Source organism: Pinus tabuliformis, chromosome J (genome assembly GCF_031772625.1).
Source record: "Pinus tabuliformis cultivar Carrire ecotype Pingquan chromosome J, CPIR1, whole genome shotgun sequence".
NCBI lineage: Eukaryota > Viridiplantae > Streptophyta > Pinopsida > Pinales > Pinaceae > Pinus > Pinus tabuliformis.
The window spans coordinates 346,903,014-346,916,643 of NC_142295.1; the positions used below are offsets into that span (position 1 = coordinate 346,903,014).

The following is a 13,630-nucleotide window of genomic DNA, read 5'->3' on the forward strand; positions in this document are numbered from 1 at the left end:
ACCTAACCCACCATCTTTTAGGGGTTTGCTGATCCAATTCCACGATAGCAGGGCCCATTTTTTTATTTTTTTTGGGCCCTTACCACAAGAACTTTTCGAAAATATCAATCATCCTTTGGAAAATTGTTTTAGGCGTTGCTTGGCTAGATAATTGGTAAATCGGGATCGATTAGAGAACTGCTCTCACTAGTATTACACGACTTGGCATATTCAGTGATCTAAATGTCCAATTCTGCATTCTCCCTTGGATCTTTGCCAGCAAGGGCTTCCAGTTTGCCACTCTAGTTTGTTGATCACTCAGATGTATTCCTAGGTATTTCGAGGGGAGATTCCCAATGTGGAATCCCATTATTCTTCCTAGAAAAGCTTGTGATGGGGTTGTTGTATTAAAGAAAAAGATATCAGACTTTTCCTTATTTATCTTCATCCCCGAGGCGCGTGTAAACCCTGTTAGGATCTCCATCATCCCTCTGCTTCCCTGTGGGTTGCTTGTTCGTACATCATTATGTCATCGACGAACTATTGGTGAGTTAATGGTAAATCGTTCCCCCACATTCTGAGGCCTGTATATTGTTTCCTTTGTACTTTCTCTTTTACATACCTTCCTAGTCCTTCCGCAACCAATATGAACAAGAATGGGGATATCAGGTCACCTTGTTTGAGCCCACGGGTTGCATTGAATGCCTCTATGGGTGTCCCATTGAGGAGGATTGAAAATAATGGGGTCGATATAATCGCCATTATCCAGCTTATCCATATTTCATCAAAGCCAGAAGCCTTCAAAATTCCCTGTAGGCACTTCCAGCTCAAGCGGTCATACGGTTTTGATAAGTCTAATTTTACCAGCATCCTTTTGATTTTTTTGGTCTTTAATGAGTGCATTTCCTCCTCTGTCGTCACAATACCATCCACTATTTGTCTCCCTTTAACAAAACCTGTATGTTCTTGAGAGATTAGACCAAGTAGGATAGGTTTGAGACGGTTCACCATGATTGTAGCCATGATTTTGTAGATTACATTACAAAGCGCTATAGGTCTGGAATTCAGGGTTGGATGCATTCTTTTATTGTGTCAGGACTCCTCCACTAATTTCACAATATCATCCACCATGAATGACCACGTAGCCTGAAAGAATTCAGCTATGAGCCTGTCTGGGCCTAGTGCTTTATTTTTCGCCAGACCTTTAATGACTTATTCTACGTCTAACTTAGAGATTTCGCTTAGAAGGGCCATGTTCTGGTCCCTGCTCACCAGGTGGGGAATGTGCCAAATGATTTTGTTTATATTCTCTTCCCTGTCTAGATTGGGTTCCATCAGTAGCCTTTGAAAATGTTGAACTAACAGGTTCTCCATGTCTTCCTTTTGAGTAAGCCAATTGCCTTGTTGATCGACTAGGGAGAATATCCTATTTTGTTTCTTGTGTTGGATCATGGCTTTATGAAAAAACCTAGAATTCCTTTCCCCTTCCTTTAACCATTGGATTCTTGATTTCTACTTCCACAGTATTTCTTCTTGTTGTCTCCTTTCCTCCAATTTATTTATCAATTGTCCTTCCTCCTCCACTAAAGAATCAGTTCTACCTTCATTGATGATCTGATGTTGTACTTTCCTCATCTTAGCCTGGATCAATTCTTGCTCCTGTTGAATGTTGTCGAACTCTTCCTTGTTCCATTTTTTAATTTTACCCTTTAGATCTTTGAGACAAAGTTGGAAAGTATGCATTAGATTTCTACCTTCTTTCTCGCTCTCGTTCCACCATTCCTTCATTTTCTCTATGAAGGTCGGTTTTCTTAGCCAGAAGGCTTCAAACCTGAAGGGTCTATTTGTATGTCCTTGTTTCATTTCCACTTCTAGTTTAATAGGCCAATGATCCGAACCCAGGCAAGGTAGGATAGATGCCTCATAGTAAACATCTTTGCTTATGAGATTTTCTATTGCTAGGAATCTGTCAAGACGAGATGCTATTTGCCTGTTTCCTCCCCGTCTGTTGTTCCACGTATATTTACCATTAATTGTTGGGATATCCACCAGGTGAAGTTCTTCTTGGATATCCCTAAATTTCTCCATTTCTGGCTCCTCCCTTCGCATTCCTCCTTTTTTCTCCTCCAACGATGTTATCAAGTTGAAGTCACCTGCTAATAACCATAGCTTTTCCTCATGCATTTGGTTTAAAATCTTTATCCTCTGAAGGAAGTTTTCCTTTTCTACTGGGATGTGCGGGCCATAAACTGCAGAGAGAAAGAACTAGTCTTTATTTCCTATGAGGCGGAACCACCCTGTGAGGATATGTTGCATGCCTATCCAGTAGTCTACAGTTACCTCTGCTAGATTCCACAAAATTTCTATCCCTCCTGCGCTTCCTCTTGCGTCTATTGCCATACCCTCATACCTCGGTTTCATCTTACTTAGGATTTCATCTAGTTTCCCTCCTGTGATCTTAGTTTCTTGAAGAAGCATTAATTGGGGTTTCTCTTTTCTCAGTCTCTCTGCTAAGTATCTCTGTTTTCCTCGGTTTTTTAGGCCTCTTATGTTCCAGGATGTTACTATCATTGGGTAACTTTATTTAATTGTTGGTATACCGCTGATAGTGGTACCACCCTGCCTGTGTTCACCAACATTTCTCCCATAATTTGTATGGATTCCTGTAGGTTTCTCCAACCCCTTTTCTTCCCCCCTTTTTCTTTGTTTTGATACTCATGGGGGTTTTCCTGGTGCATCCCCAGTTGTTCTGTAATCTTGACCTGTCCCTGTCCTTGTTTGGCTTGATACTGTTGGAAAGTCTCTTTGTACAATATCTTTTGGTCTTCCGGAATAAATATTTCATCTAGATGTCTCCATTCATTCAACAGTTTCTTCAGTACTTCTTCTTCCATGCTAAGTTCCTCTCCCTTGCTTGGGTCGATTTCCATTGTGGTGGTTTTCATCCCAACCCGTTCCTCTTTGTCCTCTTTGTCTGCAAGATCTCCTTGGGCTTTCGACTTGGGTGTTGGTTTGACTTGACTCGGGCTGCTCTCTTTTCCTTTATCCTGATAATCCATGGGTTGGATCTTGGTTAAAATGTCTTTTAACCAAGATTAATAAATTTATTAGGAGTTGATTTTCCCAATTTAGAATTTCCAAAAAACATAGTCTATCTAATAGACAAAATGACCATTTCCAATTAATTTTAACAAAATCTAGTAGAGATTTTTAATAATCATAAGTCCAATTTGTTTAATTTGCAAAGTTCAAGTGCCCGGGTGTTATTCAAGGTGTTAAATCCATTTATTCATTCAAAAACACATTTTAAACAAGAATAAATCATAATCTCGTCCAAAATTATATCATTGGATTCCAAGGGAAAAGGTCATTTTATTAATTAGTTAGACTTCACCTTTTCAAAATATTCTTCATATATATTTTGTTTTCTCTCATGTTTCATTTTTTATAAATTCTATTTTGAAGAATGATATTAAGATAAGTTTAAAAAAATATTATAAATAATAAATTCAAACATAATTTAAAAAAAAGGAGCATTATTCTTGATATGATATATATATATATATATATATATATAGAGAGAGAGAGAGAGAGAGAGAGAGAGAGAGAGAGCATGTTGAATATCAAATTTGTGACCAACTCTAGCTTGCCTAATTAAAAACCAGGCATAGAAGGTTGGTTTAAAATCATGTTGTTGAATCCAAAAGAGTCATAGATTGAGTTGATGCTACCCATGCTCATTACATAGGATACAAAATTGGCTTTAAATGTCATGCTAGGCACAAAAACAAGAAACTGAAACACGCAAATTATATATTATAGCAAAAACCAAGCTTACGAATAGTGGTGATGAGCCACAAGAAGTGCATATTGTCATCCAACCAGTGCAAGGCCCGCTAAAGGTGGTTGTTAACTATCCATGAGCATAGCTACTTCCAAACACTACAATCAACCATCCATGATTTGATAAAACATGTGAAACTCCTCCATGCAGAGGAGATCATCCCTACTCTCATTGCAATCAAACAATACTCTTACCAACAAATGCTTAAGATGCCAATACAAGTCTACCATGATTTGATCAAACATGTGAAGCTCCTCCATGCATAGGAGCTCATCCTTGCTCTCATTGCAATCAAACAACACTCTTGTTGGCAAATGCTTAAGATGCCAATACAAGTCCACAATGTGAAGGTATTGGTTCCGTCTAGCTCGCAGTACTCCCAAGTCACCCAATCCTCCATGTCAACCAAGACATCTAAATCTAATAATTCTACTTGTTCATCCACTAGCTCCTATTCAATATCAACTAATTTGTGTTGCAAAACCATCGAGGCATTGTCACAATAGTATTCTATTGAGGCTCAAGCTTGGGCTCAAGCACTCAAATTACTTTGTAGGCCTTGACCACCTCCTCCTTATTTCACTCATGCTCTCACCATCAGCATTAGTAAAAGAGCAAAGTGATAAACCAAGAGGAAGACAAAGTTTGGAATAAAAAGAGCAAGAGGGAGATGTAAATGAGTTATGGATAAAAGCAAACAAGGTTGGTCGAGAGTTCAGCAGGCTCACCCTCACCATATGAATAGTGATCCCCCTAACGGGTCCTTGCTTTCCTAACGTCAAGCAAGCACTACGTTCCTCTCCTTATTAGTCGAACGTTTGTTCCTCTCCTGTTAGTCGAGTCACTAACGTACCTCTCCCTTACGGTCGAGTCACTAACGTACCTCTCCTGGTAGTCGAGTCACTTAACGTACCTCTCCCTTACGGTCGAGTCACTAACATACTTCTCCTGTTAGTCGAGTCACTTAACGTACCTCTCCCTTACGGTCGAGTCACTAACATACCTCTCCTGTTAGTCGAGTCACTAATGTACCTCACCCTTGCTTCGGGCGTACAAGACTCGACTCAAGGTAACACAAACCCAATGGAGGATAGCAAGTAAAACACTAAGTTAGGGACATGAAAGGATTAGCCTTGGATTTCTTTACGTGGTCCTATGAAAAATTAGCAAAGAATTTAAACCAAATAGTTGATGGGACGAGCTATGATATACCTAGGAAGTGTCACAAATGGAGTAACCAAAGCAAAAGAGTGAGACGCCAAGAGGGCTTGGTTCTTCAATTTGCAAAGAAATTACAATAGGGGACTAACTTGCTTCCTTAACTTGCCCTGTGACTATCCTACCAAATATTATATAAGTAATGTAGAAATGGCAATCTTGCCCATCATTTTGGGAAGACACATCATTTTGGAATGTTAAACACATTGAAGGCAAGCCTCCAATTTTGGCTCCAACAAGTAAATTCACATGACAAAATGAACTTCCTAGCATGCCTTCACACATGGAGACTTCATTGTTGCTTTCTCCCCTCACCATCTAATGTACAAGTCGACATGCCATGATCTACAAATTCCAATTGACCTTCCCTTTCACCCTCATGCTATATATTGCAAGCAATTGGGTCAATTGATCACTAGTACTCCCCCATGCCTTAAGGGCACCCTTCTTGATGTCGATTTTGGCAATGATTCACCCCCATTGTGGTTAAAAAGTAATATATGAATAAAACTATTTAAAATATTTTAAAATTTTATTTACATTAAAAAAGGTAAAATACAATCTTGATTTTAAATTTATTATTATCAAAGACAAATTTTCAACATTTATAGTATTTTTCTTTGCATTTTATATAAAAATTAAACTCCTCAAATTGAAAAGCAAGTTCATGATATTTTGAGAAAGTGTGCTTACATGATAGGAACAAGAATTGCATAATAGCAATGGTAAAGAAATACATAGTAATAGTGACATCTACAACATGATAACTAAGGCTCAAAAGATATCACTATTTGAATTGTTTAAAGTGCAATACAATAATTTTTAGAAATATTTATAAAATTTATATTGACAAGCATAGATCCATCTTAACTTCAGATCTACCAAGAGGGATCAAATCTCTATCTATTCTAGTTTAATTCCCCCTTTTAAATAGGGCACATTCCACATGAATACCATGGACCATTTTATTTTTATTTCATTATTTTGTTTTTATTATTTTATTTTTTTATTTTATGTTTACGTTAGATAAATATTTTATTTTTTAAATTTTATTTTATTTTTATTTTTATGTAATTGACTTAGTCAAAATGTTAAACATTACATTACAACATGTCTACCATTAAGGACTAGAAAGCACCTCTAAGTAGAACAAGGATTTACAAGCTTAGCTTCCTTAAAAATGCTTCTTGATCTTTTTTTTCTTATTAGAAAACATGTTGATCTCCATTTTAGAAAAGAAAAACCTTCTTTCTTACCAATAATCTCTAAAAAACCACAAAATTTTACCTATATTGGGTGTTCAAATTTCTTCTTCCAATCTTGGAATAAATTTTTTCTTTATGATATCTTATGGTTCATAACATTCCACCCATCATTTTGTTTTCCCTTCAATATTTTGCATCCTTCAATTTTTTTTATCTTTATGCTATTTCATATCTTCAAAGTCTCGAATTTTGTGATATATCACATCTCATCCTATTTTTCATACATATCACATCCCATTTTAATTTAAAAGAATCCATATTCAAAATTCACCATTAGAAGCAATAGTCTCTACATCACTCTCCTTATTTAATCTAATGCCATGATCTAATTCTCCATCTTGTCCTAAAGATGAACTATACTAGCATGGACATTATCTCTAATATAATTATCACCTAAAACATTCTTAGCATACAACATATCACATCTTACAAAATTTCTAAAAACCTTAACCAAAGTTTCTCTTTTACACTTACAAAAATTATTTAATTTACAAGTTACACATCCAAAATATTTTTACTTTAGAAAAAAACAAAAACAGTCTTAATTTTCCCTTGTCCTCCTCTATAATAAATTACACCACCTAAAACTTTCTTATCCTCATAAATTACATCACCTTTTTTTTTTCAGGTGATACATCACAAGGTCATAATTTCTTTTGTTTTTTTCATTAAAAGAAATTGTCTTATAACATTCTTTAAAAAAAAAATTAAAGACTTCCACATTCAAAGAAAATCCCAAAACACAACAACAATCAACCATCATTTAAATGTTTCACATTCTTGAAATGTTTCACATGACGCAACTTCTTTCCAATGAAAGAGAAAAAAATTCAATATACATCAGGTCACAACAAAAACTGTTTCTCTGCAATAGCATTATATAAGAGACTTTCTTCATACAACATAATATGTGTTCTCAAACTTCTCTCCACATTCAAAATTTAAAGCCATTCTCTGCAAACATCCCTTTGCATGATGATTATTGGTGAATTAATACAGAAATTACAATTCTTCAACTCAGAAAACCATTAACCAACTTTATAATATAACAGTTGTTAGAGCATAGATAATCCCCATATTGGTCTTGACTTGATTGATAATTCAACTCCACTAAATACATCTACCCATTGTTGCTTCTTATCTTAATTTTAATTAAGACCAGAAAGAATTATAATCCAGAGAAGAAGTTAAACCCTGAATTTCCTACTAAAATACATGACTACTGATTCCCCCTCTGAAAAGAAAAGACATCTATGACAACAGCAGGCCATACAAGATGTCAAATATCACATTAATCTACATTTAGAATACTATTTCTTGGCCTTCTTAGCCTTTAGAATATCAGATTAATTTACATTTAAAATAATTTAGATCTCATTTCTTGGCTTTCTTTGCAGCAGGAAACGCTTTCTTGGGCTTCGGAGGAGCCGCCCTCTTTACAGCCTTGGCAGGCTTCTTGGCGACAGCAAGCTTCTTGGCGGGAGCTTCTTTCTTCACAGTTGCCCCCTTTTTAACAGGCGCTGCTGCCTTCTTTACCTTTTCAGTGGACGCTACAGGCTTCGACTTAGAGACCTTAAGAACCTCGGTTACTTTGGCAGGGGTTTTAACAGGCTTCGGGACCTTCTTAGGCCCAGGCGTCGCCTTGGACTTAGCGGCAGGCTTCTTGGCCAGGGATTTTGGTTTCACAGGCTTGGCGGCCTTCGGCTTTACCGGCTTCTTCAACTCCTCCGAAAGCTTGAAAGAATTCTTAACCTTGGTGAGCTTGCCAGATCTGGCAAGATTTCTCAGCTGAACTGTTAGCAGCTTCTTGAAATTGGCAGGGAGTTGGGACTGGTACTTGTTGCCGATATAGGCTGCTATGGCATACTGGCTAGAACCGGTCCTCTCTTTCAAAGAAGTAATCGCTTCCGTGATCATCTGCAAAATAAAAATGAAAAAAATGAAAAACCTGCATTCTAAATACAATGTGAGGAAAACAATTTAGAGGCCAAGAATTGAAACCTGAAGATATGTAGGATGAGAAGGTGAGGGTTTCGATCCCTTGGAAGCCCTCGGCTTCTTTTCTTTGTCAACATTATTAACTACACGCTTTGCAGTTGCGTCAGCTGAAGCCATTTGTTTAGGAGTAGTCTTTAACGCGACTTTTTGAAAGTTTTTTTGGCGATTTTTTCCGGTGAAAATCCGGCAGTAATTTATTGGAATCCAAGTTTGATAGCTAATTTCTGCACAATGAAAGCGTCCCAGGGGTTTTTCAGGGTGCTGAATCCGAATATGCAGTTAAAAAACCATTTTAACTGCAACAAATCATGATTTCATCTCAATTTCTTCCGCCGGATTCCGTCACCGGAATCTCAAAAAGTCACATTATAGACAACTCCATTTGTTTATACCACCAAATTGCTCAAAAACTACAAAATATAATGGTACCAGCAAACGAGACCTCGTTGCACAAATAGAAAGTGCACAGACAAATATCGAGAAAATAGCGTCTGGATGGTAGAAAATGGATTTTTATTTCCCCTTATATAGACGGGGAAGACAAGGGCAACTAGAGATGCTCACCGCCCCCGGTCGGCTGGGAGGTCACCGGCTCATTATTCGGCCATGCAGTTGATCTGACGGTCAGGAATCGCCCGCTTATCCTCCCACGGATTGAGTATTCAAAGCGAGATTCGTTCTCGGTCGTTGGAAACGCTCGACGAGAAGACTCACAGTACTCACTAAATCTTAGCACTTTTTACATCAATTATTTTAAATGATTATTTAAAATCATAAATGAAACTTCTTAACTTTGGGTTGGTGCGTTAAAGCGTATATACGTTACCTAAACGACCAGCTGAACTTTGCTTTGCCATGAAGCATACCTTTAAATTTAGTGGTTTCCTTGGGGATTACTTAATCATTTTTTTAATGAAGTGTTCTTTCCCATGAATCACTTTTACTTATAAAAACATTTTTAATAAATTACATCTAAATTTCCAAAGCAAAGTTCCCCCTAAAATTCATTTTATTGTTATCTTTTTCAATCCAAAGGTACCTTTCATTACAGTAATTTTTGCTATCTCTTTTTTCATTTCTAAGTACCAAATTTTTAAAATTATCTTTTATATAATTATTATTCACTTCACATGATATTATTAATGTTATGGACCAGATTGGGAAATTTTCTCATTATTAATATTTTATAAAGGTTTAAGTCTTTGTAATTTTTTAATAAGATATTTATTACTTTCGGCCTGGAGTATGCCGTAAAACTGCTTCTGCTTGGCTAAGAGCTCGTCTTCCTCGGACGTAAGGAAACAGGTTAACGGCCCAAGACCCAGAGGCATCTGGCAGGAGTGAAAGCCTGCTCCCTTACGGACCACCAGCGGGTTATTACAGGTGGCGTGGTTTTCCTTGATAACAGTGATGAGTCAAACCGACATTCGCGGATAGCAGCCAGAGATGGCTGTCCTCACTGTTGGTTTGACACCTGAGTTTGATAGGTTTTGCCACCTTCGGAAAAAAAAAAAAAAAAAAAAAAAGAAGAAGAAGATATTTATTACTTATCATTTTAATATTTGTATTTATATTTATTATTAAAAAGTTAATTAGGGTGGTTGGAAAATATTTTCATTATTAATATTTTATATAAGTTTTTGAAATTTTTTAATAATATTATTAAATTAAAGTGGTTAAAATGAATGTTATTTTTCTCACTTATACTTAATTCTTATAAATGATATGTTAAGTTTTATTACTAACACTTTGTAATCCCCACAATTGCTTTTTACTCTCGCTATTCTCCATGAGATTTGAACCTAAGGCCTAATGTGTTGGTTATGGAGTTTGATTATCTTCCTGATTTAGATGTCTTGTTTTTAGCCGCATTTGGACTTACCCCCCAACTATTATCATCAGGATATTTAAGGGTGTGGTGACAACTCTTTGGAAACCCCCCTTGGTAGGGGTTCGGGTGAAGCGCACCTAAAGAGAATATTTTGTAAATTTACCTTGTAAGATATTGTAATTTCATAGTCAATTTGGACTATTCATCATTAGGACATAGATCTTACAATAGATGTTATGTTAGTGTTTTTTTCCCTAAAAGGTCGCCATCTTTTTATGAGGAAATTGTGTTGTCATTATGTATTACTAGGATAACACTATAATTGAGGGAGATGAGATTATGAGAGAGACTAGAGGAGGTTCCAGTGAATGTGTTGTAAGTTATAATCCCTTCATTTTACTCAATGGAATATAAAGGACTCGCTATTTCTCTATGGATATATCCCAAATCGGTTGAACCACGTATATTGGTGTCTCCTCTGTATCGTTTCATTCTATGTTTTAAATTTGCATTCATTTTTATGGTATTAATTTGAGATTTTATTCTAACAACCAATATCAGAGTCGAAGGTTTATTTGGTGGATAGAATTCATAGAAAATGAGGTTCTTAATTCGAGTGGGAGCAATGGTGAGAACGTTTTAGGGTAGAGAAGTTTAATGACCAAAACTATCAGTTATGGAAGATGCAAATGGAATATTATCTTTATCAAAACGATTGTTTTATACCTTTGGGTAGAATATCAAAGAATCCAATAACTGTGAAAGACAAAGAATGTGATATTCTTGAGAGAAAAGCACTAGGAAAAATACGGTTATGTTTGGAAACATTGATTACTTCCAACATTTCAAAAGAAAAGACAATAAAGAGTTTGATGACAACATTGGCTAAACTATCTAAAAAACCCTCAATTCCAACAAGGTATTTCTTGTGAACAATTTAATTAATATGAAGACGTCATAAGGTGGGTCTATTGTTAATCATTTAAATGAATTTAACATGGTCACCTGTCAAATGAGTTTTGTAGGAGTAAAATTTGACGATGAGGTTAATGCCCTTTTGGTTTAGTGCTCATTTCCAAAAAATTGGAATGGCTAAGTCATGGTTGTGAGTAATTATGTTTCTGGTTCAAACACTTTAAAGTTTGATGATGTTTTCGGTTTTATCTTTAGCAAGAAAATGTGACAAAAAAGAACAAATAAGATGTCAGGTAATGCTTTAACTATAAAGAACAGGGGAAGACAAAGGGAGAGAGGTTAAAGAGCCCAAGGAATCATGGAAAGTCTAAGAAAGGAATATCCAAAACCAAAGGGAGATTGGAATGTTGGCATTGTGGGAAGAAAGGACACAAGAAGAAATATTGTTGGGCTCTTAAAAAAAAAAAAAAAAAAACTGAGAGATGGAAAACATGAGAATAATAATAAGGAAGGAAATGTAGCAGTTGGTGTGTTATAATATCTTTAATTCTTTTAGTAGATAACATTATTGATTCTTGAGTGATAGGCTTAATGGCTTCATTTCATGCCACGCCTCGTAGCCTATACAATTGTGGCATCATAGATTTAAGCACTTGAGTGAGAAGGGGATGCAAATTCTCTACTCAAGGAAATTATTACCAAATTTGAAGTAGGTTGATTTAGAATTTTGTGACCATTGTATTTATGGAAAACAAAAAAGAGCTAGATTTCTTGGCATTGGGAAGTAAAATAAGAGTGAAAACTCAAAGCTTGTGCATATACATGTATGGTGACCAACTCAAGTATCACCTCTCGGCGGCTCTTATTATTATGTTACTTTTATTGATGATGCAACTAGGAAAACTTGGGTTTATTACATTAGCAACAAATATGATGTCATTGATACTTTTATAAAATGGAAAACTTTGGTTGAGAATGAGATAAGAGATAAGTTGAATTGTATCAAATTAGATAATGGAGGCAAATATTGCAGCAAGGAGTTTGATAGTTACTATTCATACCATGGGATTCATAGAAAGAAGATAGTTCCAGGAAACACCATAAGAAAATGGTGTGTTAGAAAGGATGAACAGAAAAATTATGGAGCATGCAAGGAGTATGAGATTGCATGCAAGATTCCCCTTACAATTTTGGGAAAATGTTGTTGATATTGCTATTTACTTAATAAATAGAGGGCCTTCAAGTTCCTTAGATGGTGGCATTCTAGAGGAGGCATGGAGAGATAAAAAGGTAAACTATACATTTTTAATACTTCTCGTTGTGAAACATTTGTCCATATTGATAGAGAAAAAAAAAAAAAAAACCTTGACACAAAATCCAATAAGTGTCATATTATTGGATATAAAAATGATTTTGGTTATCGCTTGTGGGATTATGAATTTATCACAAAATCATTAGGTGTAGATATGTGGTATTTAATGAAAAGGTCATTTACAAAGACCATTTGCATATAAATAAAAAAGAAGAGGAAAACACATAATAAACAATGCTTGATGAAGTCAAAGAGAAAGAAATTCCAAAGGTGCCAAAAAATCAAAATGTTCAACAACAACAACAACATGTACCTCAAACTCCTACAAGTGTTGTTAGAAGATCAATAAGGTTAAGTAGACCCCCTGAACAATATTATTCTTCATTGTGTTATGTATTGTTGACCAATTCTAGTGAACCAGAAATATAAAAATATATAATGCAACTAGAAACTAGAAATAAATGGGAGCAGGGCATAAAAGAAGAGATGGACTCTTTGGTGGATAACGAGACTTAGGACTTGGTCCTATTGCCCGCAGGTAAAAAACATTGTAGAATAAATGGGTTTCCAGGTTAAAGGAAGAAGCTAGAGGCCAAAAAGAGGTACAAGGCAAAACTTATTGTAAAGGGGCTAGGATATAAGAAAGGTATATATTTTGATGAAATAGTTTCTCCTATTATCAAAATGACTTCAATTAGAACTATTTTAAGTTTAGTGGTAGTAGCATATTTTCATATTGCGTAGTTATAGGTAAAAGCAAATTTTCTCCATGGGGATATGGAAGAAGAGATTCATATGCAATGGCCACAAGGGTATGAGGACAAAGGGAAGGAAGACTTAATATGCAGGCTAAAGAAGAGAAAATATGGTTTAAAGCAAGTTTCAATGCAATAGTATTTGAAATTTGATTGGTTTATGACATAACAACGCTATTGTATATGTCAATTTGATCATTATGTTTATCTTAAGAGACTAGATAGTGGCATCTATATTATCTTGTTATTATATGTAGACGACATGCTTATTTTTTGTGTAAGCTTGGTAGTACTTTCTCTATTAATATTATCAAACCATAGTAATATCTTTAACAAAAATTACAGGTGGCCTCAACCTGCCCATAGGAAACCAGGTTGGCCACCTGTCTGCGTTAAATGTTGTCCAAAATTTAAATAAGTTTTCAACACCATCCAGGCAACATTAGTTGTTCTATCTACTATTAACTTCAACTTAGAAAAGTAAAGGCTAACCGACATATAACAAAATTCTGA

General features: G+C 35.6%; 1 protein-coding gene across 1 annotated transcript; it reads right to left on the bottom strand.

The window, feature by feature from the left end:
• Window positions 1-7,240: 7,240 nt before the first annotated feature.
• Window positions 7,241-8,443, bottom strand: LOC149227166 (histone H1-like). Its single transcript, XM_089375441.1, has 2 exons — window positions 8,308-8,443; window positions 7,241-8,223 (listed from the first exon to the last, which is right to left on the bottom strand). Exons 1-2 carry the CDS (start codon window positions 8,419-8,421, stop codon window positions 7,681-7,683), a joined length of 657 nt encoding a protein of 218 aa, XP_089231567.1. The 5' UTR covers window positions 8,422-8,443; the 3' UTR covers window positions 7,241-7,680.
• Window positions 8,444-13,630: the final 5,187 nt, after the last annotated feature.